Here is a 27,025-nt window from a genome sequence, read left to right on the forward strand (position 1 = left end):
ACTCTCTCTTTGGCATACTGCCCAGACAGACAGGCCTAGAAAATTTCAACTTGAGAAATTGCTCTTTGATAAGAATCTATTTTTGTATATATATGTTTTAACGATTTTAATTTAAAACAATCACAGTAAGGTACTTAACAATTACATTTTTCCCAAAAATGATTTGATATTGAGATTAAAACGGCTGCATAGGACCTTCTTAAATTCAGCTACAGTCATAGGGTGGATAGCTGTAGGTTGGTACACTCTTTTGGGTGGGGAGAGATGGTCGAAAGCCATTATAGGAGATAATCATAAATGACTGACCATTCAGCACCGTCTACGAGTGCGTCAAGAGGGTATTTCTGTGGAGATGCGCTTGTAAGTACAATATATTTTCAAAATAATACCTGGTGAGTAAATGAGACTTTAGAGAGTGGGTTAGGCTACTAGACTTCATGAAAAATTATATCATTTAACGTATGATCTGGAGCGTTTTCCTAAGATTAGTTTGATTATTTACACTCTGCTTATCCATTGAATAAAGTATTGTAACGGTTTCGGCTTGTTATTAACCACCCAGATGAATCAATTATCAAAGTACGCCATAGCCTAATTTTACATGGAATTATAGAAATCAGTAGGCCTACCTCATATTTTTGATACCTACAATTTTCATTATTTATTGGTCTTGTTAACCTAAAACGTGAATGTAGCCTACATTAGACATATTTCCATTGACACGGGTTTATCCGACAAAAGTCTAATTGAAGCGGCAGATACAGAGGAGAAACCTTCTAAAGATAGACAACATTTTTATTCGTCCACAGGGGTGAATATTTGTTTTGTAGAACTTTCTTTATTGTGACAAATGATGGTGGAAACGGTGTTTTTCGAGTAAATGTTGATTCCCGAATCATTTTGAAGGTAGCTACGTAGGGCACGTTATGTCACCGTAACTTTAACGTTCCACTTCACATTTAATTTTAAATGCCTACTGCTTGCGAAATAAACATTATACAAATAATGTTTATTTGCAGGACAAGGATTGTACAGACCTTCAATAATGCCTGAAATTCCTTCGCCAATTGTTTCCGATCTACAGGAGTGCACGTTTCACCATGGCACGGACCGTGGCGATACGTTGGCACATTATAATTATTAGAATATGGCAAACATTACTCCATTCTTGCATTATATCTGTTCGGGCTTTTACGGGCTACCGTAGACATGAAACTGCGCAATTGGCCTAAATGGGTAATGGAAACACTTCAATCACCTCATTATTATTCGACACTATAGTTTTTGCTAATATGAGGGCTCTAAAAGTGTTACATTTGTAATCATTCAAGAGTGTTGAAATCCTACCTTGAAATAACTGTATCGCCTGTAATGAAATGCGAGCTGTACAGAGCACATCAGTCAATCAGCCGCTGAAATAGCCGCCTAGCTAACATTTAAACTATTTTCAATCACCATATTTGTCACTTTGGTCCTACATAGGCCTATATGTTCACCTACAATTTAATTGATGAATGAATTGTCTTTTATTGCACCGATAAAAGATAGCCATTGCGACACAAGATGGTTAAATGGAAATGTACAATTGTCGAGTTTATTTTCTATATGCGACTTTTCTATATGTCAACAAAGAAAATCACTGGACAAGTTCATGGAAACTTAGCTAGTGACTTAACCTTTCCGAGTTTGTAGACTACTCAGTACTCTACTTTTTTGTACCAGATTGTCGAGATGTGTTAAATTAAATGTTTTGTATGTTTTGAGTAATTTAAGTACATGATTGTAAAATAACAATTATGGTGGTTTAGTCTTCACAAAAGAAGTGTCATTATCAGACCTATATGAATATTAGGTTAATGTATCTAATGCATCATTATGTTTTCCTTATTATTATTTACTTCAGTAGGCCTATCATGGTTGTTCAGCCCATATGCATAAGAGCCAACAGTGACAGTTTTGAAGGTATTTCGTACACTTTGTATTTTGTTGTCCAATAAGGCCAATAAGAACAAACTCTCGGATAGCCTATAAACGCCTTTTGATTAATTGTTGACTTGATGATACTCTAGTTTGATTTAAGGACTGTTTTGGACTGTCAGAAGTATGAAGCATTGGCTGTAGCAAACTTTGTTAAAGCCCCATAGCGGTGCAAGATTGCATTCTTCAGAGGGATTTATTGCTCTGTTTACTGTATTTTACAGGACATTTTAGTTATGTTTAGATATAATCCATATAGCCTGTATTCAAACAAATCAAGCATAAAGTGTTTGAACTTCATCTTTCATTATGACATGGTCGTTGCCGACTAGAAAGCAAGTTTGAACGAGTCCTTTTGAAGTGCAAATGCATTACAGCTATGCTGAAGTGGCAAGGACATATCCCAACATGCACCAGCTGCAGCACAGCCTGCCCAATAGGCTACATTTACAGAGACCTCATTCCTTGCTTCAGGTAGACGTGACTGAGTATTTATTCCTGTCAACAGGGTTGGTGAGTAACTGATTACACACACGTATAATTTGATTGCAAAAATCCTAAAACGAATCAATTACTTAACCAGCAAAAAGATTGTAATCAGGTGACAGATACTTTTGAAAAAAATAGATGATTTCTTTTTGGATTACTTTAAAGAATCAGTGCAGTCAAACTAGATTTTTCGGTGTTTTATGCTGCCTAGAAGGCCAGCATACTGGAGTCGCCTCTTTACTGTTAACGTTTCTGGCTATTTTGAGCCTGTAATCGCACCCACAAATGCTGATGCTCTAGATACTCAACTAGTCTAAAGAAGGCCAGTTACATTGCTTCAGTTTTCAGCTGTGCTAACATAATTTCAAAATGGTTTTCTAATGATCAATTATCCTTTTAAAATGATGAACTTGGATTAGCTAACACGACGTACCATTGGAACACAGGAGTGTTTGTTGCTTGTAATGGGCCTCTGTACGCCTATGTAGATATTCCATAAGAAATCATCAGTTTCCACCTACAATAGTCATTTACAACATTAACAATGTCTACACTGTATTTCTGATCAATTTTATGTTATTTTAAATGGACAAAAAAAATTGCTTTTTTTTCAAAATCAAGGACATTTCTAAGTGAGTCCAAACTTTTGAAAGGTAGTGTATACAGTTGAAGTCAGAAGTTTACATACACCTAGCCAAATGCATTTAAACTCAGTTTTTCACAATTCCTGACAATTAATCCTAGCTAAAATTCCCTGTCTTAGGTCAGTTAGGATCACTCCTTTATTTCAAGAATGTGAAATGTCAGAACAATTGCGGAGAGAATGATTTATTTCAGCTCTTACTTCTTTCATCACATTCCCAGTGGGTCAGAAGTTTGCATACACTCAATTAGTATTTGGTAGCATTGCATTTAAATTGTTTAACTTGGGTCAAATGTTTCGGGTAGCCTTCCACCAGCTTCCCACAATCAGTTGAGTGAATTTTGGCCCATTCCTCCTGACAGAGCTGGTGTAACTGAGTCAGGTTTGTAGGCCTCCTTGCTCACACATGCTTTTTCAGTTCTGCCCACACATTTTCTATAGGTTTGAGGTCATGGCTTTGTGATGGCCAATACCTTGACTTTGTTGTCCTTAAGCCATTTTGCCACAACTTTGAAAGTATGCTTGGGGTCATTGTCCATTTGGAAGACCCATTTGCGACCAAGCTTTAATTTCCTGACTGATGTCTTGAGATGTTGCTTCAATATATACACATACATTTCCTACCTCATGATGCCATCTATTTTGTGAAGTGCACCAGTACCTCCTGCAGCAAAAGCACCCCCACAACATGATACTGCCATCCCTGTGCTTCACGGTTGGGATGGTGTTCTTTGGCCTGCAAGCCTCCCCCTTTTTCCTCCAAACATAATGGTCATAATGGTCATTATGGCCAAACAGTTCTATTTGTGTTTCATCAGACCAGAGGTCGTTTCTCCAAAAAGTATGATCTTTGTCCCCATGTGCAGCAAACCGTATGGTGGTTTTGGAGCAGTGGCTTCTTCCTTGCTGAACAACCTTTCAGATTATGTAGATATTGGACTCATTTTACTGTGGATACAGATACTTTTGTAGCTGTTTCCTCCAGCATCTTCACAAGGTCCTTTGCTGTAGTTCTGGGATTGAGTTGCACTTTTCGCACCAAATTACGTTAATCTCTAGGAGACAGAACACGTCTCCTTCCTGAGCGGTATGACGGCTGTGTGGTTCAATGGTGTTTATTCTTGCGTACTATTGTTTGTACAGAGGAACGTGGTACCTTCAGGCATTTGGACATTTCTCCCAAAGATGAACCAGGCTTGTGGAAGTCTACACTTTTTCTTCTGAGATCTTGGCTGATATCTTTTGATTTTCCCATGATGTCAAGCAAAGAGGCACTGAGTTTGAAGGTAGGCCTTGAAATACATCCACAGGTACATCTCCAATTGACTCAAATGAGGTCAATTAGCCTATCAGACTCTTCTAAAGCCATGACATAGTTTTCTGGAATTTTCCAAGCTGTTTAAAAGCACAGTCAACTTAGTGTATGTAAACTTCTGACCCACTGGAATTGTGTGTCGTGGTAATTTCCTGGAGTACTAAGTGAAAGGAGAGTTTACAAACCACACACAAGTCAGAGTTATACTTTAAACTTCATCTTTTAATAATATGAGCATCAGCATAGCCCTTTGTCTCTCAGATCAATTCAGTGTCTATAAATTAATTCTGAGAGTGTCAACATGATGGCAACTGAGATCTTTTATAACAAAGATCCACCCCCTAGTTGACATGACAAACCACAGATAATAGGAAAACTGCACAAAAGCCTTTTACTTGAGAGAGGAATATCCCATAGCCAGATAGCATTAGCTATAAATTATCGTTCAGTTTGCTCTCTAAGACGAGGTTCTACTTCTCGTTCTTGGTACTTCCTATTACCAAAACATTACCTCATCCAATGGCATATATCAATTGTCAATTCTAGATACTCCCATCTCAAATACAACCCACCCCTGGACAAGCTCCCTGTGAGGAGTGAGCCTCTAGGTTATATACTATGAAAGACAAGTTTCGACATCAGAGGGGACATACAATGGTTCCAGACACTGCCATACTCCTCCCCCCAATGGGAAAATGAGGGAGTGACTGGAGTACAGACATAGTGGAGTCCTTCACATGGTTTCACAGATATATTCATTATGAAGACAATGTTCAAACCTGACTTCTCCCTTTCTGATATTCTGCCTATTACCAGACATGTAAAGGACAAGCCTGACCTCTCCCCTCTCTGGGCCCCAAGTGACTTTTCCCTAGAGAAGCATATTATGAAAGTAGATAAAACAGATTATCTATCAATGTTACCTAACTAATTCTGATTCAGCTACGACATGTGAAATAATCTGTCTGTAAACAATTGTTGGAAAATGTACTTGTGTCATGCACAAAGTAGATGTCCTAACCGACTTGCCAAAACTATAGTTTGTTAACAAGAAATTTGTGGAGTGGTTGAAAAACGAGTTTTAATGACTCCAACCTAAGTATGTAAACTTCTGACTTCAATTGTACGAAAAAATGAAAAACAGACCATTTACACGGGATAAGACAAACACACATCCGACTGCTACGCCATCTTAGATTGTGTGTTGAAGCAAACTGAATTTCCACACATTGTGTTTGGAATAATAGCCTACTGTGAAATTGTCAAAATGATGATAATGCCCTTATGTAAACCTTTTCAGACAGTCAGCGGAATATCACCGAGTTCCCAGGTCTAGGCGACCAAATCCACGAAATTAACAAACAAATCAACATGCAAAAAAGTATTACTTTAACAACATAAGCATGCATAAAAAGGTATTTAACTGCAACAAAATGACTAATCCAAAACAGATTTTTATTGTTAAACGTGACAATGTACACTGATAGTGTTAGCCAGCTAGCTAGAGTGGGCAAGTTAGCTGGTCCTGCTGATGGACATAGGTGCTGACGTATCACCACCCATGCAACGTTTTCGACTGTGATTAGTCTTCTTCAGTGAGGTTTAACGTGGTTGGCATCCAATAAATGTTGCATTACCGCCACCTACAAGACTGGAACACAACTCCCTTATACTTTGCTTGAAATAAATAAATAAATAAGCAAATACCCTACCATCTAACACTACACTCACAAATAAAAAACAACCCTACCCTACTCCATTATTGAAATCTATTTAGTCCTATTTCAGGCCAACAACCCGGAAAGGATTGGACACCATCACTTAACACACCCTGTAACTCTTCTGATTTAATTTCTCGTACACCCAAATATCTCTCTGCAGCTGCCACCACAACAATTTTCTGCGACTTATGTTCTATGTTCCCTGCAGTACTATAAATGATATAAATGCTAAAAATCCAATCTTACTGAAACATATATCAGTTGTTGGCCTATCCTTCTGTACTGGTACAGATCCCCTTGGGCACCCCTACAATTGACACATAACACTACTTTCCCCAATGCTCCACATTCCTTTGTCTCATGCCCTTCTGCACACTTCTCACACCTAAGAACCTCCCTCCTACACACTGCTGCCACACTGCCATAAGATTGACACCTGTAACAACTTAATGTATTTGGCACTAAAGCTCGTACAGGATAACTTACATATCCTAACATCACTTTGTCCGGCAAAGACTCAACATCAAAACTAAAAAAGAGACAAGGGTCCACTTTCAAAAAACTTCACTCCTACTGTCACCTGTGATTGGACAACAACAGCATCACTTCAAAAATAGAGCAGAATCCTATTTTCTCCGCCTCAGCTGAGCAGCTTCCATTGGCACGAGCACTGCCGACTGCTCCACCTGGATATAATTTCTATCCAGAATTTTCTATTATATAGACCATTTAGATTTGTCTGTGGTAACAAGTGGAAATGGTTGTGCCTGTTGTTCACATGTGTATCTGTCCTCTCATTGGCTAGAATTGTCCCACCTGATCTTGGCTCCTCCTGTGACTGCCTTCTATTTTTGAAGACATTTATTTTCCTTGTTAGAACGGCCACTAGAGTATCATGATATGATTATTTAGTGTCTCATAATTATGACTTGCATATCTCTTAATTTTGAGATGTCCCTCTAAGGCCCTTTTGCTAGCTCCGGCCCGCCGAGCCACTCACTGGACCCCTATGATCACTCTACTATGCGTGCCTATCCCTAATGTCAATATGCCTTGTCCATTGCTGTTTTGGTTAGAAATTATTGCCTTATTTCACTGTAGAGCCCCTAGCCCTGCTCAATACACCTTAGTTAACCCTTTAGTTCCACCTCCCACACATGCGGTGACCTCACCTGGTTTAAATGATGTTTCTAGAGACTATCTCTCTCATCGTCACTCAATGCATAGGTTTACCTCCACTGTATTCACATCCTACCATACCTTTGTCTGTACATTATGCCTTGAATCTATTCTACCATGCCCAGAAACCTGCTCCTTTTACTCTCTGTTCCGAACGTACTAGATGACCAATTCTTATAGCCTTTAGCCGTACCCTTATCCTACTCCTCCTCTGTTCCTCTGGTGATGTAGAGGTTAATCCAGACCCTGCAGTGCCGAGCTCCACTCCCATTCCCCAGGCGCTCTCATCTGTTGATTTCTGTAACCATAAAAGCCTTGGTTAATGCATGTTAACATTAGAAGCCTCCTCCCTACATTTGTTTATTCACTGCCTTAGCACACTGCCAATCCGGATGTCCTAGCTGTGTCTGAATCCTAGCTTAGGAAGACCATAAAAACCCCTGAAATTCCCATCCCTTACTATAACATTTTCCGACAAGATAGAACTGCCAAAGGGGGCGGAGTTGCAATCTACTGCAGACGAAGCCTGCAGAGTTCTGTCTTACTATCCAGGTCTGCGCCCAAACAATTTGAGATTCTACTTTTAAAAATTCACCTTTCCAGAAACAAGTCTCTCACTGTTGCCGCTTGCTATAGACCACCTTCTGGCCCTAGCTGTGCCTTGGACACCATATGTGAATTGATCGCCCCCCATCTATCTTCAGAGCTTGTGCTGTTAGGTGACCTAAACTGGGACATGCTTAACACCCCGGCCATCCTACAATCTAAGTGTGATGCCCTCAATCTCACACAAATATCAATGAACCTACCAGGTACAACCCCAAATCCATAAACACGGGCACCCTCATGGATATCCTCCTAACCAACCTGCCCTCCAAATACACCTCTGCTGTCTTCAACCAGGATCTCAGCAATCACTGCCTCATTGCCTGTGTCCGTAATGGGCCTGCGGTCAAACGACCACCCCTCATCACTGTCAAAGACTCCCTAAAACACTTCAGCGAGCAGGCCTTTCTAATCGACCTGGCCCGGGTATCCTGGAAGGATATGGACCTCATTCCGTCAGAGGATGCCTGGTTATTCCTTAAGTGCTTTCCTCACCATCTTAAATAAGCATGCCCCATTCAAAAAAAAATTGAACCAGGAACAGATATAGCCCTTGGTTTACTCCAGCCCTGACTGCCCTTGACCAGCACAAAAACATCCTGTGGCGTACTGCATTAGCATCGAATAGCCCCCACGATTTGCAACTTTTCAGGGAAGTTAGGAACCAATATACACAGGCAGTCCGGAAAGCAAAGGCTAGCTTTTTCAAACAGAAATTTGCATCCTGTAGCACAAACTCAAAAAGGTTCTGGGACACTGTAAAGTCTATGGAGAATAAGAGCACCCCCTCCCAGCTGCCCACTGCACTGAGGCTAGGAAACACTGTCACCACCGATACATTCACGATAATTGAGAATTTCAACAAGCATTTTTCTACAGCTGGCCATGCTTTCCACCTGGCTACCCCTACCTCGGTCAACACCCTGCACCCCCCACAGCAACTTGCCCAAGCCTCATCCATTTCTCCTTCACCCAAATCCAGATAGCTGATGTTCTGAAAGAGCTGCAAAATCGGGACCCCTACAAATCAGCCGGGCTAGACAATCTGGACCCTACAATTATCTGCCTAAATTGTTGCAACCCCTATTACTAGCCTGTTCAAACTCTTTCGTATCGTCTGAGATCCCCAAAGATTGGAAAGCTGCCGCGGTCATCTTCCTCTTCAAAGGTGGAGACAATCTAGACCCAAACTGCTACAGACTTATATCTATCCTACCCTGCCTTTCTAAGGTCTTCGAAAGCCAAGTTAACAAACAGATCACCGACTATTTTGAATCCAGCCACACCTTCTCCGCAATGCAATCTGGTTTCCGAGCTGGTCATGGGTGCACCTCAGCCACGCTCAAGGTCCTAAACGGTATCATAACCGCCATCGATAAGAGGCAATACTATGCAGCTGTATTCATCGACCTGGCCAAGGCTTTCGACTCTGTCAATCACCACATTCTTATCGGCAGACTCAACAGCCTTGGTTTCTCAAATGACTGCCTCGCCTGGTTCACCAGCTACTTCTCAGACAGAGTTCAGTGTGTCAAATCGGAGGGCCTCTTGTCCGGACCTCTGGCAGTCTCTATGGGGGTGCCACAGGGTTCAATCCTCGGGCCGACTCTTTTCTTTGTACACATCAATGATGTCGCTCTTGCTGCTTGTGATTCTCTGATCCACCTCTAAGCAGACAACACCATTCTGTATACTTCTGGCCATTCTTTGGACACTGTGTTAACTAACCTCCAGATGAGCTTCAATGCCATACGACTCTCCTGTGGCCTCCAACTGCTCTTAAATGCAAGTAAAACTAAATGCATGCACCTAAACCAATCGCTGCCCAACCGCCCGTCCAGCATCATTACTGGTGGTTCTGACTTAGAATATGTGGACAAATACAAGTACCTAGGTGTCTGGTTAGACTGTAAACTCTCCTTACAGCCTCACATTAAACATCTCCATTCCAAAATGAAATCTAGAATCGGTTTCCTATTTCGCAACAAAGCATCCTTCACTCATGCTGCCAAACATACCATCGTAAAACTGACTATCCTACCGATCCTTGACTTCGGCGGTGTCATTTACAAAATAACCTCCAACACTCTACTCAGCAAATTGGATGCAGTCTATCCCAGTGCCATCCGTTTTGTCACCAAATCCCCATATACTACCCACCACTGCGACCTGTATGCTCTCGTTGGCTGACCCTCGCTTCATATTCGTCGTTAAACCCACTGGCTCCAGGTCATCTATAAGTCTTTGCTAGGAGCCCGATATCTCACAGGATGTATAAATCAGAAATGTCCCTTTAGAACTCACCACCAAATAGGGTAATGAGAGGAAGTCCAGCGGCGGGAAGAGGGAGAAGGTGGAGGTAGATGAAACTTGGCCAACGTTCGACACATTTGTTTTGTCAATGGAACATTATATCTCAATTTAGTTTTCTTTTCTGTTACGAACAGTGTGAACTAAGTTTTGTGGACTTTTTTGTTGTTTAAAAGGAGTACATGGGCGAATGTATTTATTGCACTCGTGCACTTCACAGAGAAGGTGTTCCCTGATGGAAATATGCAAATACATGCTAAAACGTGCCAATAGGATCTCGCTCTCTTGCTTGGCTCTGCCCACCTCCTTGCTTGTTCTGCACACTGTTTATTTTCCTCCCATTGGATATGACACTGTTGAGATATCTTGGGTTAGTTGCCAGTATCTTTGCTAATGTTCTTGTCACTTGCTAGCAAGCTAGCTAGCAAACTTCAGTTACCACAGTCATGTCAAACATTGCACCTGGAATGAAACACTAGCTGCATTTCTGTTTGTTTGAGCTTTGTTCTATTGGTATTTACTTGGATATATCCATACTGATTTTTGGATTACATAAATGCATCAAGATTTACAAAAACTTACGTTAGCTGATGATCTCCTAAATCTGTGTTTACCATCCAAACAATTAATTTCCCAATTGGCTTTGGCCAACGAGCTATGGCGGAGTTAGTGCCTACAAAAAGATACCATTACTATTGCTCTCTATCAAGCCTCCAGACGGTGCCCATCTGCGTCTCCTCCAGTGCGAGCACGAGCTACAGTGTATAGCGTCATGCAGGCTATCAACAACCGTTGAATTAGCAGCTCTCTATTTTCATCAAGAATATTTTGTGGTAGACTTTACCAAACAGAACTGAAAATGTGACCAGACAAGCAGCAAGTTGACAAAACAATGCATGCAGTCAGCTAGGTGGCTAACTTTAGTGTCCACCATCCTCATGTGTTTCTCTAGCAGTGAAGTTCTGTCCAGAGTCCAAGTACAAAGCAAAGCATATTGTTGATTTGCCCAATCAATCCTGCTGAGAACTTGATAAATTCAGCTTCCCCTCTGAGAATAAACCAGACCTACATTATAGGTCATTCTATTAATTGACACATTTTCATTCATATTTGTATAATTGTGACTGTTTATTATTACTGTACTCAAGTTCACTTCGATGTTCTCTTTAATTTACCAACAGATATATGGAGGATGGGAAGACTGCTTCAGCTACTGATATTGGCTTTGATACTATTGATCTGCATTTATCTTTTGTTTGTAAGTTCTAAAATTTTAAACATTTATTTTGTTTTAATCATTTTGAAGCTATGCATTGTTTACAACAGCATTCTTGATACAAGATTATACAGTGCATTCAGATCCTTTCCCCTTTTTCAAATTTTATGTTACAGCCTTATTCTAAAATTGATGAATTTAAGAAAATCCTCATCAATCTAATGCCTCATAACATTTTAGAAAATTGATAAAAAAATATATCACAGAAACACCTTAAGTATTCAGACCCTTTGCTATGAGACTCGAAATTGAGCTTGGGTGTATCCTGTTTCCGTCGATCATCCTTGAGATGTTTCTACAACTTGATTGGAGTCCACCTGTGGTAAATTCAATTGATTGGACAGTGACCTCCTTCATTCTTAAATGGAAGAAGTTTGGAACCATCAACACTCTTCCTAGAGCTGTCAGTCCGGCCAAACTGAGCAATCGGGGAAGAAGAGCCTTGGTCAGGGAGGTGACCAAGAACCCGATGGTCACTCTGACAGAGCTCCAGTTCTGCTCCAGTTTTGCAGCACACCACCATGCGGGCCCTTATGATAAATTGGCCAGATGGAAGCCACTCTTCAATAAAAGGCATGACAGCCCGTTTGGAGTTGACCAAAAGGCACCTAAAGACTCTCAGACTAGGAGAAACAGATTCTCTGGTCTGATGAAACCAAGATTGAACTCTTTGGCCTGAATGCCAAGCATCACGTCTGGAGGAAACTTGGCACCATCCCTAAGGTGGCAGGTAGCCTAGTGGTTAGAGTGTTGGGCCACTAACCGAAAGGTTTCTGGATTGAATCCCCGAGCTGACAAGGTAAAAAACTGTCATTCTGCCCCTCAACAAGGCAGTTAACCCATTGTTCCCCGGTAGGCCATCATTGTAAAAAATAATTTGTTCTTAACCGACTTTCCTAGCTAAATAAAGGTTCAATTAAAGCGTGGTGGCAGCATCGTGGTGTGGGGATGTTTTTCAGCTGCAGGGACTGGGAGACCTAGTCAGTATTGAGGGAAAGATGAACGGAGCAAAGTAAAGAGATCCTTGATGAAAACCTGCTCCAGAGCACTCAGGACCTCAGACTGGGGTAGATGTTCACCTTTCAACTGGACAATGACCCTAAGCACCCAGCCAAAACAACACAGGAGTGGCTTTGGGACAAGTCTCTGAGTGTCCTTGAGGAGCCAGAGCCCGGACTTGAACCCAATTGAACATCTCTGGAGAGACCTGAAAATAGCTGTGCAGCAACGCTCCCCATACAACCTGACAGAGCTTGAGAGAATCTGCAGAGAAGAATGGGAGAAACTCCCCAAATACAGGTGTGCCAAGCTTCTAGCGTCATACCCAAGAAAACTTGAGGCTGTAATCCCTGCCAAAGGTGCTCCAACAAAAGTACTGAGTTTAAAGTGTCTGAAAACTTATGTAAATGTTATATTTCAGTTTTTAATTTTAATACATTTGCTAAAATCTCTAAACCTGTTTTTCCTTTGTCAATATGGGGTATTGTGTGTGTAGATTGAGGGAATATAACAATTTAATCAATTTTAGAAGGCTCAAAATGTGGAAAAGGTCCAGACGTCTGAATACTTTCCGAATGCACTGTGTTAGGGGTTTTGATGGGGTAAGACAGCTATACTAAGCTCAAGAGGTATTAAGCTACACTTTATATGTGCCTCTAGGCTTTAGTCAATATAATGATTAGGTCAATAGTTTGTTTGGTGATAAACAGATTGTCTCATTGTCTCACTTTAGGTATGTCAATTCAACCAGTGCCTGCTGAATGTGTCACCATCCAATCATCTCAAATACAACCACACTAGCTTCACAAGTCATAGTGGAATCACTAACAGGACATTTACACCAACCAATGACTCCTTAATAAGTAAAGAGGAATGGGAATCTCTGCTCAAAGAGCTACAATGGTCATTACCCCCTGTTGTCCTCTTATCCACAGATGAGGCCACAAACCCCACTAAGTGCTCATTCTCTGTTGTCAACCCCAATTCAATCCACACAGTTGGAGGGTTTATAGATGTGATTTTGATAGCTAGAGATACTAAAAACAGGATCAAAACCTATGGAGGGGACTTTTTTCAGGCCAAGTTGTTTAACTCAGAACTTAAGGCCAGTACTTATGGAGCTGTAACAGACCACTATAATGGCACCTACACTGCCCGTCTGGCCCTGCTTTGGCCCGGACCTGCCAAGGTGTCCATCCGCCTAGTGCACTCTAGCGAGGCCGTTGCGGTACTGTGTAGGCAAAGGGAACAGGACCCAGATAAGGTCTTCTTTCATGGCTACTTTGAGGAGGGTGGCAAGCAGGAAACGGTGATGTGCAATGCCCAGAGAAGTCCTAGGCTGGTGGGGAACGAGTCACAGTGTTGCTGTGAGTACAGAGAGCCAGTCACTGGGGAGACCTGGTTCTGTCGTCGGCCATCTTCCCTGCCTTGCCATGCTTTGACCTACCACAGCATGGGCGGTTACCAGGCAGTACTCTCCAAGGTGGAGACGACCCTTCTAAAGAGGTAGATACAGTGTCTTCAGAAAATATTCATACCCCTTGACTTATTCCATTTTATTTTTGTTACAGCCTAAATTCGAAATGGATTTGTTTTCTGACCCGTCTACACACAACACCCCATAATGACAAAGTGAAAACATGAAATGTAATTTATGTAAGATTCACACCCATTCTGGGTAAGCTTTCCACACCTGAATTGTGAAACATTTGCCCATTATTCTTTTCAGAATTCTTCAAGTTCTGTCAAATTGGTTGTTTATCATTGCTAGATAACCCTTTAAAAGTCTTGCCATAGATTTTCAAGCAGATTTAAGTCAAAACTGTAACTCGGCCACTCAGGAACATTCACTGTCTTCTTGGTAAGCAACTCCAGTATATATTTGGCCTTGTTTTTTAGGTTATTGTCCTGCTGAAAGGTGAATCTCCCAGTGTCTGTTGGAAAGCAGAGGAAAAGCTCTAGGATTTTTCTTGTGCTCAGATCCATTCTGTTTTGTTAAGGACTCTCCAGCAGTTATTTTTACGATATATGTTTTTGACATTCCTGAAGAAAATAATGTGCTTTTTACTCCATACATTTTCCCTGACACCCAAAAGTACTCCTTAGCAGGACAGGAAAGTGGTCCAATTCATGCACTTCTCAAGAGAACATCCCTGGTCATCCCTATTGCCTCATTTGTAAATTATATCTGAGTGTTGGAGTGTGCCCCTGGCTATCCGTACATTTTTTAAAAACAAGAAAACGGTGTCGTCTGGTTTGCTTAATATAAGTTAATTTAAATTATTTATACTTTACCTTTTGATACTTAAATATATTTGAGCAATTACACTTACTTTTGATATTTAAGTATATTTAAAACAAAACTTTTAGACTTTGTTTTATGCACGTCAGCCCCCGTTTTGCAGGCGCTGTATGGCCTACGGCCACATATTCGCCTCGTGCAGCACAAGAAAATGCAGATTTTGTGGATCTGAGGAACACGAGGCGAAGGATTGTGACAAGCCTAAGGCGTGCCACGGGTGTGGCTCGTCAGCACACCTGTGGCGGGGGAGCCCGGCTCGTCAGAGGTCATATGCGTCTGCGGCTGGGGGGGGAGCAGGAGCGGGGGATGGGGGAAGAAGAGGAGGGGAAGGAAGCAAGCCTCATGACCAGAGTACAGGTCCAGAGGGGAAGGCCGCAAGGAAGGAGGAGGAGCAAGAAGCGGCGGATGGAAGAGAGAAGGAAACGGAAGGCACGGGAGTAGGAGAACCAGGAAAAGCGGTGGAAGAAGGCAACCGAGTGGAGGAGCATGAGAGAGAAGAAAGCGAGGGAGGAGTGTTGGAGAAGGAGACGGTGGAAGAGCAAGTGGACTGGGGGGAAAGTGCCCTGGTGGAAGAGATGAGGGGTATGGTGGAGGAGCTGGTGGGGGGGAGGGTGGTATCTCTTCACTGCCGCCATCACCAAAGAAGAGAATGAAGAGGAGGGTGCGATTGGCCGACAGTGAGAGGGAGGGGATGGCCAAGAGAGTGATGGGGGTGGGAGAAACCTCTGGGTTGCTGCTGGTTTCCCCAGGCCCTCAACTTCTGTTGGGTGGGGACACACCTAACAAGACTCAGGACTGGGTACAGGAGGAGGTGGGGAGTTTTTTGTTTGGGGACTCAGCCTCCCCAATTTTTTTCCAATCCAGCTGCAGCACTGGGGAGGGGGAGGATTGTGGGGGTAGACCCAGGGTGCAGGGCACCCCGGAGCCAAACACTATTCCTGCATCCTGGGTTGGTGAGATGGAGGAAGAGGGGGGGATGTCGGGAGTACGGATGGTGTTCTCACCGGTAGATATGGAGCAGGGGAGCATCGGGTGAGTCTCCTGTTTTTGATTTGTTAGTAGGTTTAAGAGGGAGTGGGACAAGGGGGAGTCGGTTTGGGGTATGGGGGGGGTGCACTCATCGGGGGTAGGGATTTTGTGTGGGCACAGGGAGGTAAAAGTGGAGGATTCTTTTGTGGTAATGCAGGGGAGGGTTATAGGGGTGGATGTCACGATAAGGGATTGTAAATTTAGATTAGTGGTGGTGTATGGGCCACAGGTGGTGGCAGACAGGAGGGAGATGGTGGACTGTCTGACGCCCCTGTGTGTCACAAATAGGAAATTAGTGATAGGGGGGGATTTTAATACAGATTTAGGAATAGGGGGGATAGCAGTGCAGGCGCCATCACCAGGCTAATGGCTTGCCATGGTCTGGTTGATGGTGGTCTGCACACTACTCCGAAAATGGCCGGTCCTACATGGCGCAACTCCAGGGGAGTTGAGCGGAGGCTCGACTATATTTTTGTACCCAGGTCTTTGGGTAAGTTGTCTGGGCGGCTGTTGCCTGTTTTCTTTTCGGATCACGACGGGGTGCTCCTGCAGGTGGGGTCGCCAGTCTGCCTCTTTGGTAGGGGGTACTGTAAGTTAGATCGGGATGTGCTGGAGGAGCAGGCTTTTGTTGACGGGTTTTATGGTTTCTTTTGGAGGCTTGAAGGCCTCCGGTCCATGTGCGAGGGGGTGTTAGAGTGGTGGGAATTAGTTAAGGTGAGGATTAGGGCTTTTATAATAGGGTATTGCAAGAGGAAAAAAAGGGAGGAGAGGAGGGAGGTGGATCGTATCCAAAGGTTAATTGAACTCGAGTACGAGGCAGGCAACCTCGGCGGGTCGTTTGACTGGGAGAGATCCGCAACCCTAAAGGCGCAGCTCAGGGAGTTGCAGGAGCAGAAGGCTCGAGATTTCCTGGAGCGTGCGCATAGTGGCTTTCTAGAACACAATGAGACTTGTTCTGCTATGTTCTTTAAGTCGGTTAGGGCCAGACAGAGTAGGAAGGTAATGCATATAGTTAGAGAACCAGAGGATATGGTCAGGGTGACAACTGATCATTTGCAAGGTTTATTTAAGGAAAGGGAAATAGATGTAGAGCAGGGAAATGTGTTTTTAGAACACTTGTCCAGGCGGTTGCCGGAGGACATTAGAGAAGTGATGGAGGCCCAGATTTCACTAGAAGAGGTTGAGAGCGATCTTAGGAGGATGGGAAAAGGGAAGGTGCCTGGGATGAATGGGCTGCCGGCTGAGTTTTATCTCAAGTTTTGGGGTATACTTGGACCAGTGGTCCTCGAAGTCTTGAAGGCCATCCTTGAGACGGGGGTCCCGGGGGGATCAATGGCTGTTGGTGTGCTGTCACTTTTATATAAGAAGGGGGAAGTAACAGACCTTGGCAACTGGCGGCCGTTGACCATGCTGTGCGTAGATTACAAGCTACTTGCAAAGGTTTTAGCAGACCGGTTGCGCACAGCCCTTCCCTACGTCGTTCATGAGGATCAGACGTGCGGGGTAGAGGGCCGCTCTATTAGATGGAACCTACAGTTAATCAGGGACTCCATCGTTTGGGTTGAAGATAGAGGACTGCCTTTAATGGTAGCAGCGCTAGATCAGGCGAAAGCCTTTGATCGCGTGAATAGATCCTTTTTATTCAGAGTGTTAGGTCGATTAAGATTTGGGGAGAAGTTCATAGGATGGATTCGTACATTATATGTCGGAGCGGGGTGCCGAGTTAGTGTAAATAGTCACTTGGATGACATTTTTGACCTCTCGTCTGGGGTCAGGCAGGGGTGCCCACTCTCGGCTCTCCTCTTCGTTCTGTACATGGAGCCTCTGGGGGCTGCCATTAGGGCAGACACAGGGGTGGAAGGCTTGTTGATCCCTGGAAGTGGTGGGCTGCGTGTTAAGATGACACAGTACGCCGACGACACTTCCTTGCTGCTGTGCAAGGACTCGTGCCTGACAAGGTCCCTTGCCATCTTTGGGGATTTCACCAGAGCGTCGGGAGCGGTTCTGAACCATGCAAAGTCTTCCGTCAAGTTTTTCGGAAGATGGCGCAGTAGAACGGATGTGCCCGGGGGGTTATCTCTCTGTGGGGGCCCTGAGGATTCTCGGGGTCCATTTTGAGACCTCCGGCTCAGCGACGCTAAACTGGAACATGCGTATCGCAGTGGTACAGAGGAAGCTAGCAATGTGGAAGGCTAGGTATTTGTCTTTTATGGGCAAAGTCCTGGTCCTAAAGGTGGATGTGTTGCCATCTCTTTTGTATTTGGCGTACATCTACCCATTGCCGGCTTGTCTGAGGAGGCCTCTAGTGAGGCTTGTGTTTCAGTTCATGTGGAGTGGCAGGTGCGAGTGGGTCGCCAGGGCACGCATGCTCTGTCCCATCGGGGAGGGAGGTAGGGGGGTACCACATTTCCCCCTCAAGCTGGACGCAATTTTTGTTTCTTTCTTGTTAACGGAGCTTGCTCATCCAGTGATACACCCGTCCGGTTACCTCCTGCAGGTGTTCTTCTCATATCAGGCGAGAAGCGTAATGGTGTGGTCTAACACGGGTCCTCGGGCGGAACAGCTGCCGTGGCACTTTGGTCATGCGGCCAAGTGGCTGCGTGCCCACCCTTAGGTTGAAGTTGCCCGAGTAGGTTTAGATCACAGGCACCTGTACGAGGAGGTCAGAAAGGCAGGGAGTCCGGCGCCTGTAGTGGGCATCTCGGAAGTGGTCTGGGAGGGAGTGCAGGTGCGGGGTCTGGACAACAAGCTCAAGGACCTGAATTGGTTGAGCCTCCATAAGTGTTTGCCGGTACGTTCCATCATGTACCGGTATAGTTTGGTGCAATCCCCCACCTGTCCAAGATCCTCTTGTGGCAGGGAGGAGACTGTGTGCCATGTCTTTTGGGACTGTGCCTTTGCCGGAGTAGTATGGGCTAGGGCACGGGTTTTGTTAGGTTTGGTAAGGAGGGATTTTGTATTGACGTGGGCCAGGTTAGAGAGAGGTGTAGGGAGAGGGACGGATAGGGACAGGTTTCTGCTCTGGCTTCTCATGAGTCTCTTTAAATGGGGGCTGTGGGAAGCCAGGCAGAACATGGTGAAGACAGGGAGAGATTGGGGGGTGGAAGGGATAGTGAGGAGGGTGGAAGGAGATTTGAGGGGGAGGATGAAGAGGGAGGAGAGGAAGTGGGGCAGCATGCTGCTCGGGAGAGGTGGAAGGGGGGTTTAGGGCTGGGTGTCATTTAGATTTGTAAGGGGATAGATTAGGGACGGGGAGATAGGGATAGGTAGTTTGTAGGGTGACGGGAGGGAAGATGCTCCCCTGAGGTTTTGTTTGGGGTTTTTGTTTAGTTAAATTAAAATATCATTATTGGAGTATGTATGAAAATTATGAGTTGTAAAGAATGAATGGTATTGAAGGTAATAAATTATTTTTTATAAAAAAAATATTAAAAAAATAGGCTGTATAGGTTTTCACGTTCCGTTTGTTGTTTTGTAGATTTAAGTTATTTCATGTATCGTTCATTTTTTCATTAAAGAACATGAGTAACCACCACGCTGCATTTTGGTCCGCTTCTCCTTCGACGGAAGAAAGCCGTTACATTGGTATTGTGGAGCAACTACAATGTTGTTGATCCATCCTCAGTTTTGTCCTATCACAGCCATTAAACTCTAACTGTTTTAAAGTCACCATTGGCATGAAGGACAACTGTATCTTTGTAATGACTGGGTGTATTGATACACCATCCAAAGTTTAATTATTAATTTCACCATGGACCATGCATTTTTTTTATTACCCATCTACCATTAGGTGCCCTACTTTAAGAGGCATTGAAAAACCTCCATGGTCTTTGTGGTTGAATCTGTGTTTGAAATGCACTGCTCGACAGAGGGACCTTAAGGATATTTGTATGTGTGGGGTACAGAGATGAAGTAGTCATTCAAAAATCATGTTAAACACTATTATTGCATACAGAGTGAATCCATGCAACTTATTATGTGACTTGTTAAGTGGATTTTGGCTCCTGAACTTAAGACTTGCCATCACAAAGGGGCTGAATACTTAATTAATTTGAAAAACATGATTTCACTTTGATATTACGGGGAATAGTGTGTAGGACAGTGACGACAAAATCTGAATTTAATACATTATAAATTCAAGCTGTAAAACCAAATATGGAAAGGTCAGAGTGTGAATTCTTTCTAAAGGCAATGTATGTACAAATTTCTACAACTCACAGGGTTTATATGCAATTATATGCAATACAATCCATAAAATAATTATGTTAACCACAAACTGAGCTGGTAGATTAGTCAGTCTACACATAGAGGGCAAAATATAGCCTTCACTCCAAGTTTAGTTTTGTGCAATGCACATCCAGGACCAAAAACAATTAGCTGGCCTGAGGTATCCTGTTGGATAACATGGAACACAAGCCATGATACCAAAGGAAATTTGGGACAGAGTTGAGACCATGCAGAGTTGAGGCACATGCAGACCAAAAAGCCAAAGAGAATAAACATTAAAATATATATTTGCAGTGGGGTTATTGAGGTGAAGATTCTGTGGTGGGTTCTTCACTGTCAGTCCTCAAAGATGAAGTTGCATTGAATCAAATATATTATTTCAGGTGATTTATCACACATAAGGGCAGGGTGCAGCTAGTTTGGATTAATCCCGCTAAATTAGAAAAGTATGACAAAACTACAGAGGTTTATGATAAACCCAAACAAAATAATGTATTGCATGATGAAGAATAACTAAACTATGTATACAAAGAGAACATTATTGGTTTTTCATTTAGAAGATACGGGGGGAAACATGTATGGTGTGACAGACAAAACACTTGTTATTTATTCAACATTGGATTATCAGCTGATGTAAAGCAGTAAGGTTTGCTGGGCAAGGCAAGGCAAGGGCAAGGCCAAACTGGAAAGAGTCAACAATAGGGGATTTCCTGTTTTAAAGTGAATGACGTTTATTATTATTTTTAGAGGCCTTCTTCTGGTATTAAGGAGTGGTCCCACTAAGGAAATGAGCACAGTGGAACAAGGATACAGTTGTCAAGTTCTGACCCTAGTTATTGTGTTAATTGTTTGTTTTAGTGGGTCAGGATGTGAGTTGGGTGGGCATTCTATGTTTTGTGTGTCTAGGTTGTTTTTCTGTGTTCGGCCTAGTATGGTTCTCAATCAGAGACAGGTGTCGTTAGTTGTCTCTGATTGAGAATCATACTTAGGTAGCCTGGGTTTCACTGTTGTTTGGTGGGTGATTGTTTCCGTGTCTGTGTTTTACACCACACGGTACTGTTTTCGGTTTTGGTTATTCACGTTACGTTTGTTTTTGTATGGAGTGTTCAGTTTACGTGTTTAAATAAACAACCATGGACACTTACCACGAAGCATATTGGTCTTCAGATCCTTCTCGCCTCTCCTCTTCAGACGAAGAGGAGGAAAACCATTACAACAGTATACAGTACTATTGTGTATTGCTTTGTGTGTCACTTTCAATTGCGCTGTGAACTACAATACATAGGTATATATTTATTATTAATAATACATTAAACTTCTATAGTTCTTTTAATAAAGAACAAATGTAGATAATTTCAATTCATTCTTTAGTGACATTGAATGTAGCCAGTAGGATACGTCATTGTACACTACCATTCAAACGTTTGGGGTCACTTAGAAATGTCCTTGTTTTCCATGAAAACATGCATGAAATGAGTTGCAAAATGAATAGAAAATATAGTGAAGACATTGACAAGGTTATAAATAATGATTTTTTTTTACAAATTGAAATAAATGTGGCCTTCAAACTGTGCTTATGTCAAAGAATCCTCCATTTGAAGCAATTACAACCTTGCAGACCTTTGGCATTCTAGTTGTCAATTTGTTGAGGTAATCTGAAGAGATTTCACCCAATGCTTCCTGAAACACCTCACAAGTTGGATTGGCTTGATGCGCACTTCTTACATACCATACGGTCAAGCTGCTCCCACAACAGTGCAAAAGGATTGAGATCCGGGGACTGTGCTGGCCACTCCATTATAGACAGAATACCAGTTGACGCCTTCTTCCCTAAATAGTTATTGCGTAGTTTGGAGCTGTGATTTGGGTCATTGTCCTGTTGTAGGAGGATATTGTCTCCAATTAAGCGCCGTCCACAGGGTATGGCATTGCAAAATGGAGTGATAGACTTCCTTCAAGATCCCTTTTACCTTGTACAAATCTCACACTTTACCACCACCAAAGCACCCCCAGACCATCACATTGCCTCCACCATGCTTGACAGATGGCGTTAAGCACTCCTCCAGCATCTTTTCATTTGTTCTGCGTCTCACGGATGTTCTTCTTTGTGATCCGAAAACCTTTGCAAATCTGCCTAGAAGGCCAGCATCCCAGAGTCACCTCTTCACTGTTGACCGTGAGACTGGTGTTTTGCGGGTACTATTTAATGAAGCTGCCAGTTGAGGACTTGTGAGGCGTCTGTTTCTCTAACTAGACACTCTAATGTGCTTGTCCTCTTGCTCAATTGCGCACCGGGGCCTCCCACTCTTCTTTCTATTCTGGTTAGTGCTGTTCTGTGAAGGAAGTAGTACACAGCGTTGTACGAGATCTTCAGTTTCTTGGCAATTTCTCACATGGAATAGCCTTCATTTCTCTGAACAAGAATAGACTGACGAGTTTCAGAAGAAAGTTATTTGTTTCTGGCCATTTAGAGCCTGTAATCAAACACTCAAATGCTGATGCTCCAGATACTCAACTTCTCTAAAGAAGGCCAGTTTTATTACTTATTTAATCAGCACAACAGTTTTCAGCTGTGCTAACATAATTGCAAAAGGTTTTCTAATGATCAATTAGCCTTTTAAAATGATAAACATGGATTAGCTAACACAGCGTGCCATTGGAACACAGGAGTGATGGTTGCTGATAATGGGCCTCTGTACACCTATGTAGATATTCCATTAAAAAATCTGCTGTTTCCAGTTACAATAGTCATTTACAACATTAACAATGTCTACACTGTATTTCTGATCAATTTGATGTTATTTTAATGTACAAACAATGTGCTTTTCTTTCAAAACAAAGACATTTCTAAGTGACCCCTAACTTTTGAACGGTAGTGTATTACTGTATGTGGACTGATATGAGGTGAATGGAATGTAGTTACCAAGGCCCTTTGCTTAAAAACCTCTTAAGGATCGGTCCCTTTTTCCCCCAATTTTTTGCCTAAATCGAACTGCCTTGTAGCTCAGGACCTGCAGCAAGGATATGCATATTATTGTCACCATTTGAAAGGAAACATTTTGAAATTTGTGGTAATGTGAAATGAATGTAAGAGAATATAACACATTAGATTCGATAAAAGATAATACCAAAAGACCATGCGTTTTTAAAATGTTTTACCATCTTTGAAATGCAAGAGAAGATGGCAGCAGTGTATGTGCAAAGTTTTAGACTGATCCAATGAACCATTGCATTTGTGTTCAAAATGGGGTATCAATACTGCCCAGATGTGCCTAATTGGTTTATTAATAACTTTTAAAGTTTCTAACTGCACTCTCTGCAAACAATAGCATGGTATTATTTCACTGTAATAGCTACTATAAATTGGACAGTGCAGTTAGATTAACAAGAATTTAAGCTAACTGCCAATATCAGATATGTCTATGTCCTGAGAAATATTCTTGTTACTTACAATCTCATGCTAATCGCATTAGCCTACGTTATCTCAACTGTCACGAGGGGGACCATCAATCATGTAGAGGTTAATGATCATTTGTAATGTATTACAGTCTGATTTGCTTGGATGGTTTCCCATTTGATGCCGAAAATGACTCTATGTAGAATTATCTTTTAATCATCTCAGGAATACAATGTGATGGCGTCATTAAATTGCACGTCCCATTTTGCTCACTGCTGTACAGTCATATAAGCATGGCATAAAATGAGTCTGGGAATGTGTAGGAAATATCTCAATACTTTTAGGAACAACACAAAATGTAAATATTGGGGAAAATGTATCTTAAGGGAATTAGGTCAGACCAGCCCACATTCAACCGTTAGTGATTGAAACCATTATTATATATATATATATATATATTAATTAATTGAACCATTACTGATGATAGAGAGGACTTTAGGTGAGAGTACATTGAACTTAAACATCATGACTATTGAATTGTTCTGTAATTCGGTGTGTAGTATTGATGGCTGTCTCAGGTTGAGTATTGCATGTGGAACTCTGGTGTGAAACATGAAAAGTTTCTTGTAGCAAAGATGTTGAAACATATGGCACAGCAGCCAAGTAGTAAAACACTTTTGGTTACTTGTTAACAACGTTTGAAATGATTGTAAACTTAATTCTTCTCTGCAGTTCCACAAACATTATTGTACCAGGTGACGATTCAGCTATCGATGTCCAGCAACAGGACACTGAAATCCGTAAGTTGTTCCAAACTACTTCTCCTTTGCTAAACTTATGAACCAACAGCCAAGTCTGACATAGGCCTAGCTAATTGACTGCAACTCACAAGACTTTTGCAGAGACATCCGTTTGTGTTTCTCACAGCTTTGACTTTCAGAAAGAAAATATGAAGACATAACCACAAGGTTGCTTCAAGGTGATGCAAGTCCTTTGCCAGTACAATTTGTTTTGACGACGTTACATTACTTGTTTAATCTATCTCATTTGAATAATTTATATTCATAGATGATATTAAAAACATTTAAATGAATCACATGATTAGTTGTGGGATTATCACAATGAATGTCAAAATGAGGATATATAAAAACATTTCAAATAAATCACATGCTTTAGCCTAACACATATGATTAATTATTAACCCACTGATCTATTAACCCCATGTTGTTCTAACATAGGCCTGAAAGTATTTTTTTCTCTCTCTAGGATCACAAACAAAATGTCGTCCTGGTTTGCACACCTCAGTACCAGCTGGATTCTACCTCCAGGATCACTGGACATCCCTGGTGTGTGACTCAAAATCCTTTCCCTCAGCTAAACTGATATCTGGATGCCTGAAGGACAAACAGATCCTTATGATGGGTGACTCCACTCTCCGTCAGTGGTTCGACTACCTGGAGGAAACTGTGCCAAGTATGATATAGTTTGTAATCAGTTTATTATGTTAATATGTTTGTAGTCAAGGCCATGGGTTTACATGGGTTAATAAAGCTTTGGCCAGGCAATTATGTAACTAGTATTGTTGAATGCAAAGACACCCATGTAAGTCATGGTAAACTTCTTTCTTTAATGCATATCCCAGCACATTGTTTGTCTGAATTCATATATTGGCATTAAACTTATGATCCTTCTGCAGCATTGAAACGCCTGAACCTTCACACATCAAGCAAATCGGGCCCCTTTGAGGCAGTCGACACCCAGTCCAACACCCGTATTATCTGGCGGGCCCATGGGATACCTATACGGACAAGCAAGACCCCCTGGGCTGACCTTCACTACATCGCCAGGGAGGTGGAGGATATGGCAGGGGGTGCACACTCTGTAGTCATCTTCACCATCTGGGCTCATTTCACCACGTACCCATTGGCTATGTACGCACACCGTCTGGTCGTCATCCGTAGGGCTGTGGCGTCGCTCCTAAGACGATCTCCCACTACTCTGGTAGTGATCAAGTCAGCCAACACGGGCTACAAGGATGTGTATGGCAGCGACTGGCTCTCCTGGCAGCTCGACATGGCACTCAGGGAAATATTCAGGGACTTGCCCGTGGTCCTCATCGACGTTTGGCAGATGACCTCCTGCCACTATTCTCCGGACAACATTCACCCGTCCTCTGTGGTGATCCAAAATGAAGTGGATCTCTTCCTGTCCTTTGTTTGTCCACAGTGAAAAATGTTGTAGTCATGCCTGGAATAACATTGTGCCTTACTGTATACAAAATGCTGTCTCCAAAAGGAATCTATAGTATATTGGAAAAGGGATTGTAATGTTAGGAAGATAATTCCTTTAAAAACTGTTTGCCTTATTCAAAATGAATGTAAAGCTTTTCTAACTGGCCTTATTTTAAAATAAAAACTACTTTAACTATGAACACTTGTCAAAACTATGGCAAACCACAGAGCTCAAAGTTTTCTTTACAACCAAAATCCCCTCAACCTTTATCATTTCTGTTTCTCACACATTTCTGAGAATAGCATAACTATTAATATCCACAGAGAATCGATTCAAGAGAAGCGCTGATACCCAGTGCTCCTGGTTGTATTTTAAGCACTTAATGAGATTTTCATTTAAATATTATTTGATAGATTATTATTGACACTTACTACAGATTATGTGAATTTACTTTTAAATACATTATGTGCAATTGAGAAGGACACATGAGATTCGCAGTAAGAAACTCGTTGCAGGTTTTGAAAATCAGTGTTTTACTTTTAATCTTACCCAGTGATGTCACGGATACCTTTTATTTTTTCCACAGATTATAGAAAAGGAAGTGACAATCTATTGTTTGTTGTTTACTCAGTACTTTGTTGAAGCACCTTTGGCACTGATTAGTCTTAAATATTCTTGGGTATGGCGCTACAAGCTTGGCACACCTGTATTTGGGGATTTTCTCCCATTCTTGTCTGCAGATCCTCTCAAACTCTTGTCAGGTTGAATAGGGACCAGTTCTTATTCTCTAATAAGAGTCCTTCAACTTAAACATTGAACAGGAAGGACAAACATTTCAGGTTTGGCTTATATATTTTGAAATAACTTTTATTAAAAACAAGAACAGTTTCTATAACTTTTTACAATATATACCATTGTCTTAGCTTGTCTTTGTCAATAATTTTTCTTCTAAGGAACCACACATGGACAACACAACATGGACTTGTTTGAGTTCAAATAAAGGCAGTTCCTTAATTTGGCTACACCCATTTTTGACTGTGATCTTTCTCAGCAGACCACTTCCTCTGTATGCCAAAGAGAAATTGTTTGTTTAAAGGCCCAATATATTTGGTACAAAAACTCCAAAAAGCAGTGGTGTAAAGTACTTAAGGAGTAATGCTTTAAAGTACAACTTAATTCATTTTTTGGGGTATCTTTACTTTACATTACAAGTAATATACTTGGCTACTTTTACTTCACTACATTTCTAAAGAAAATGATGTACTTGGGCCTTGAAATAAACATTCTCTTTGGCCTACAGAGGAAGGGGTCTGCTGAGAAAGA

General features: G+C 42.1%; 1 protein-coding gene across 3 annotated transcripts; it reads left to right on the plus strand.

Moving 5' to 3' along the window:
- On the plus strand, positions 1-25,901 carry LOC109864926 (NXPE family member 3). Of its 3 annotated transcripts, none has more exons than XM_031798613.1 (6): positions 33-360; positions 11,422-11,498; positions 13,249-14,021; positions 24,203-24,270; positions 24,737-24,943; positions 25,167-25,901. In XM_031798613.1, exons 2-6 carry the CDS (start codon positions 11,433-11,435, stop codon positions 25,697-25,699), a joined length of 1,647 nt encoding a protein of 548 aa, XP_031654473.1. In that variant the 5' UTR covers positions 33-360; positions 11,422-11,432; the 3' UTR covers positions 25,700-25,901. The 3 variants fall into 3 exon arrangements, with proteins under 3 accessions (XP_020308600.2, XP_031654473.1, XP_031654474.1); XM_031798614.1 differs by lacking the exon at positions 33-360 and adding an exon at positions 2,432-2,490; XM_020453011.2 differs by lacking the exons at positions 11,422-11,498; positions 13,249-14,021 and having other exon boundaries at positions 1-360.
- Positions 25,902-27,025: the final 1,124 nt, after the last annotated feature.

Source organism: Oncorhynchus kisutch, linkage group LG19 (assembly GCF_002021735.2).
Source record: "Oncorhynchus kisutch isolate 150728-3 linkage group LG19, Okis_V2, whole genome shotgun sequence".
NCBI lineage: Eukaryota > Metazoa > Chordata > Actinopteri > Salmoniformes > Salmonidae > Oncorhynchus > Oncorhynchus kisutch.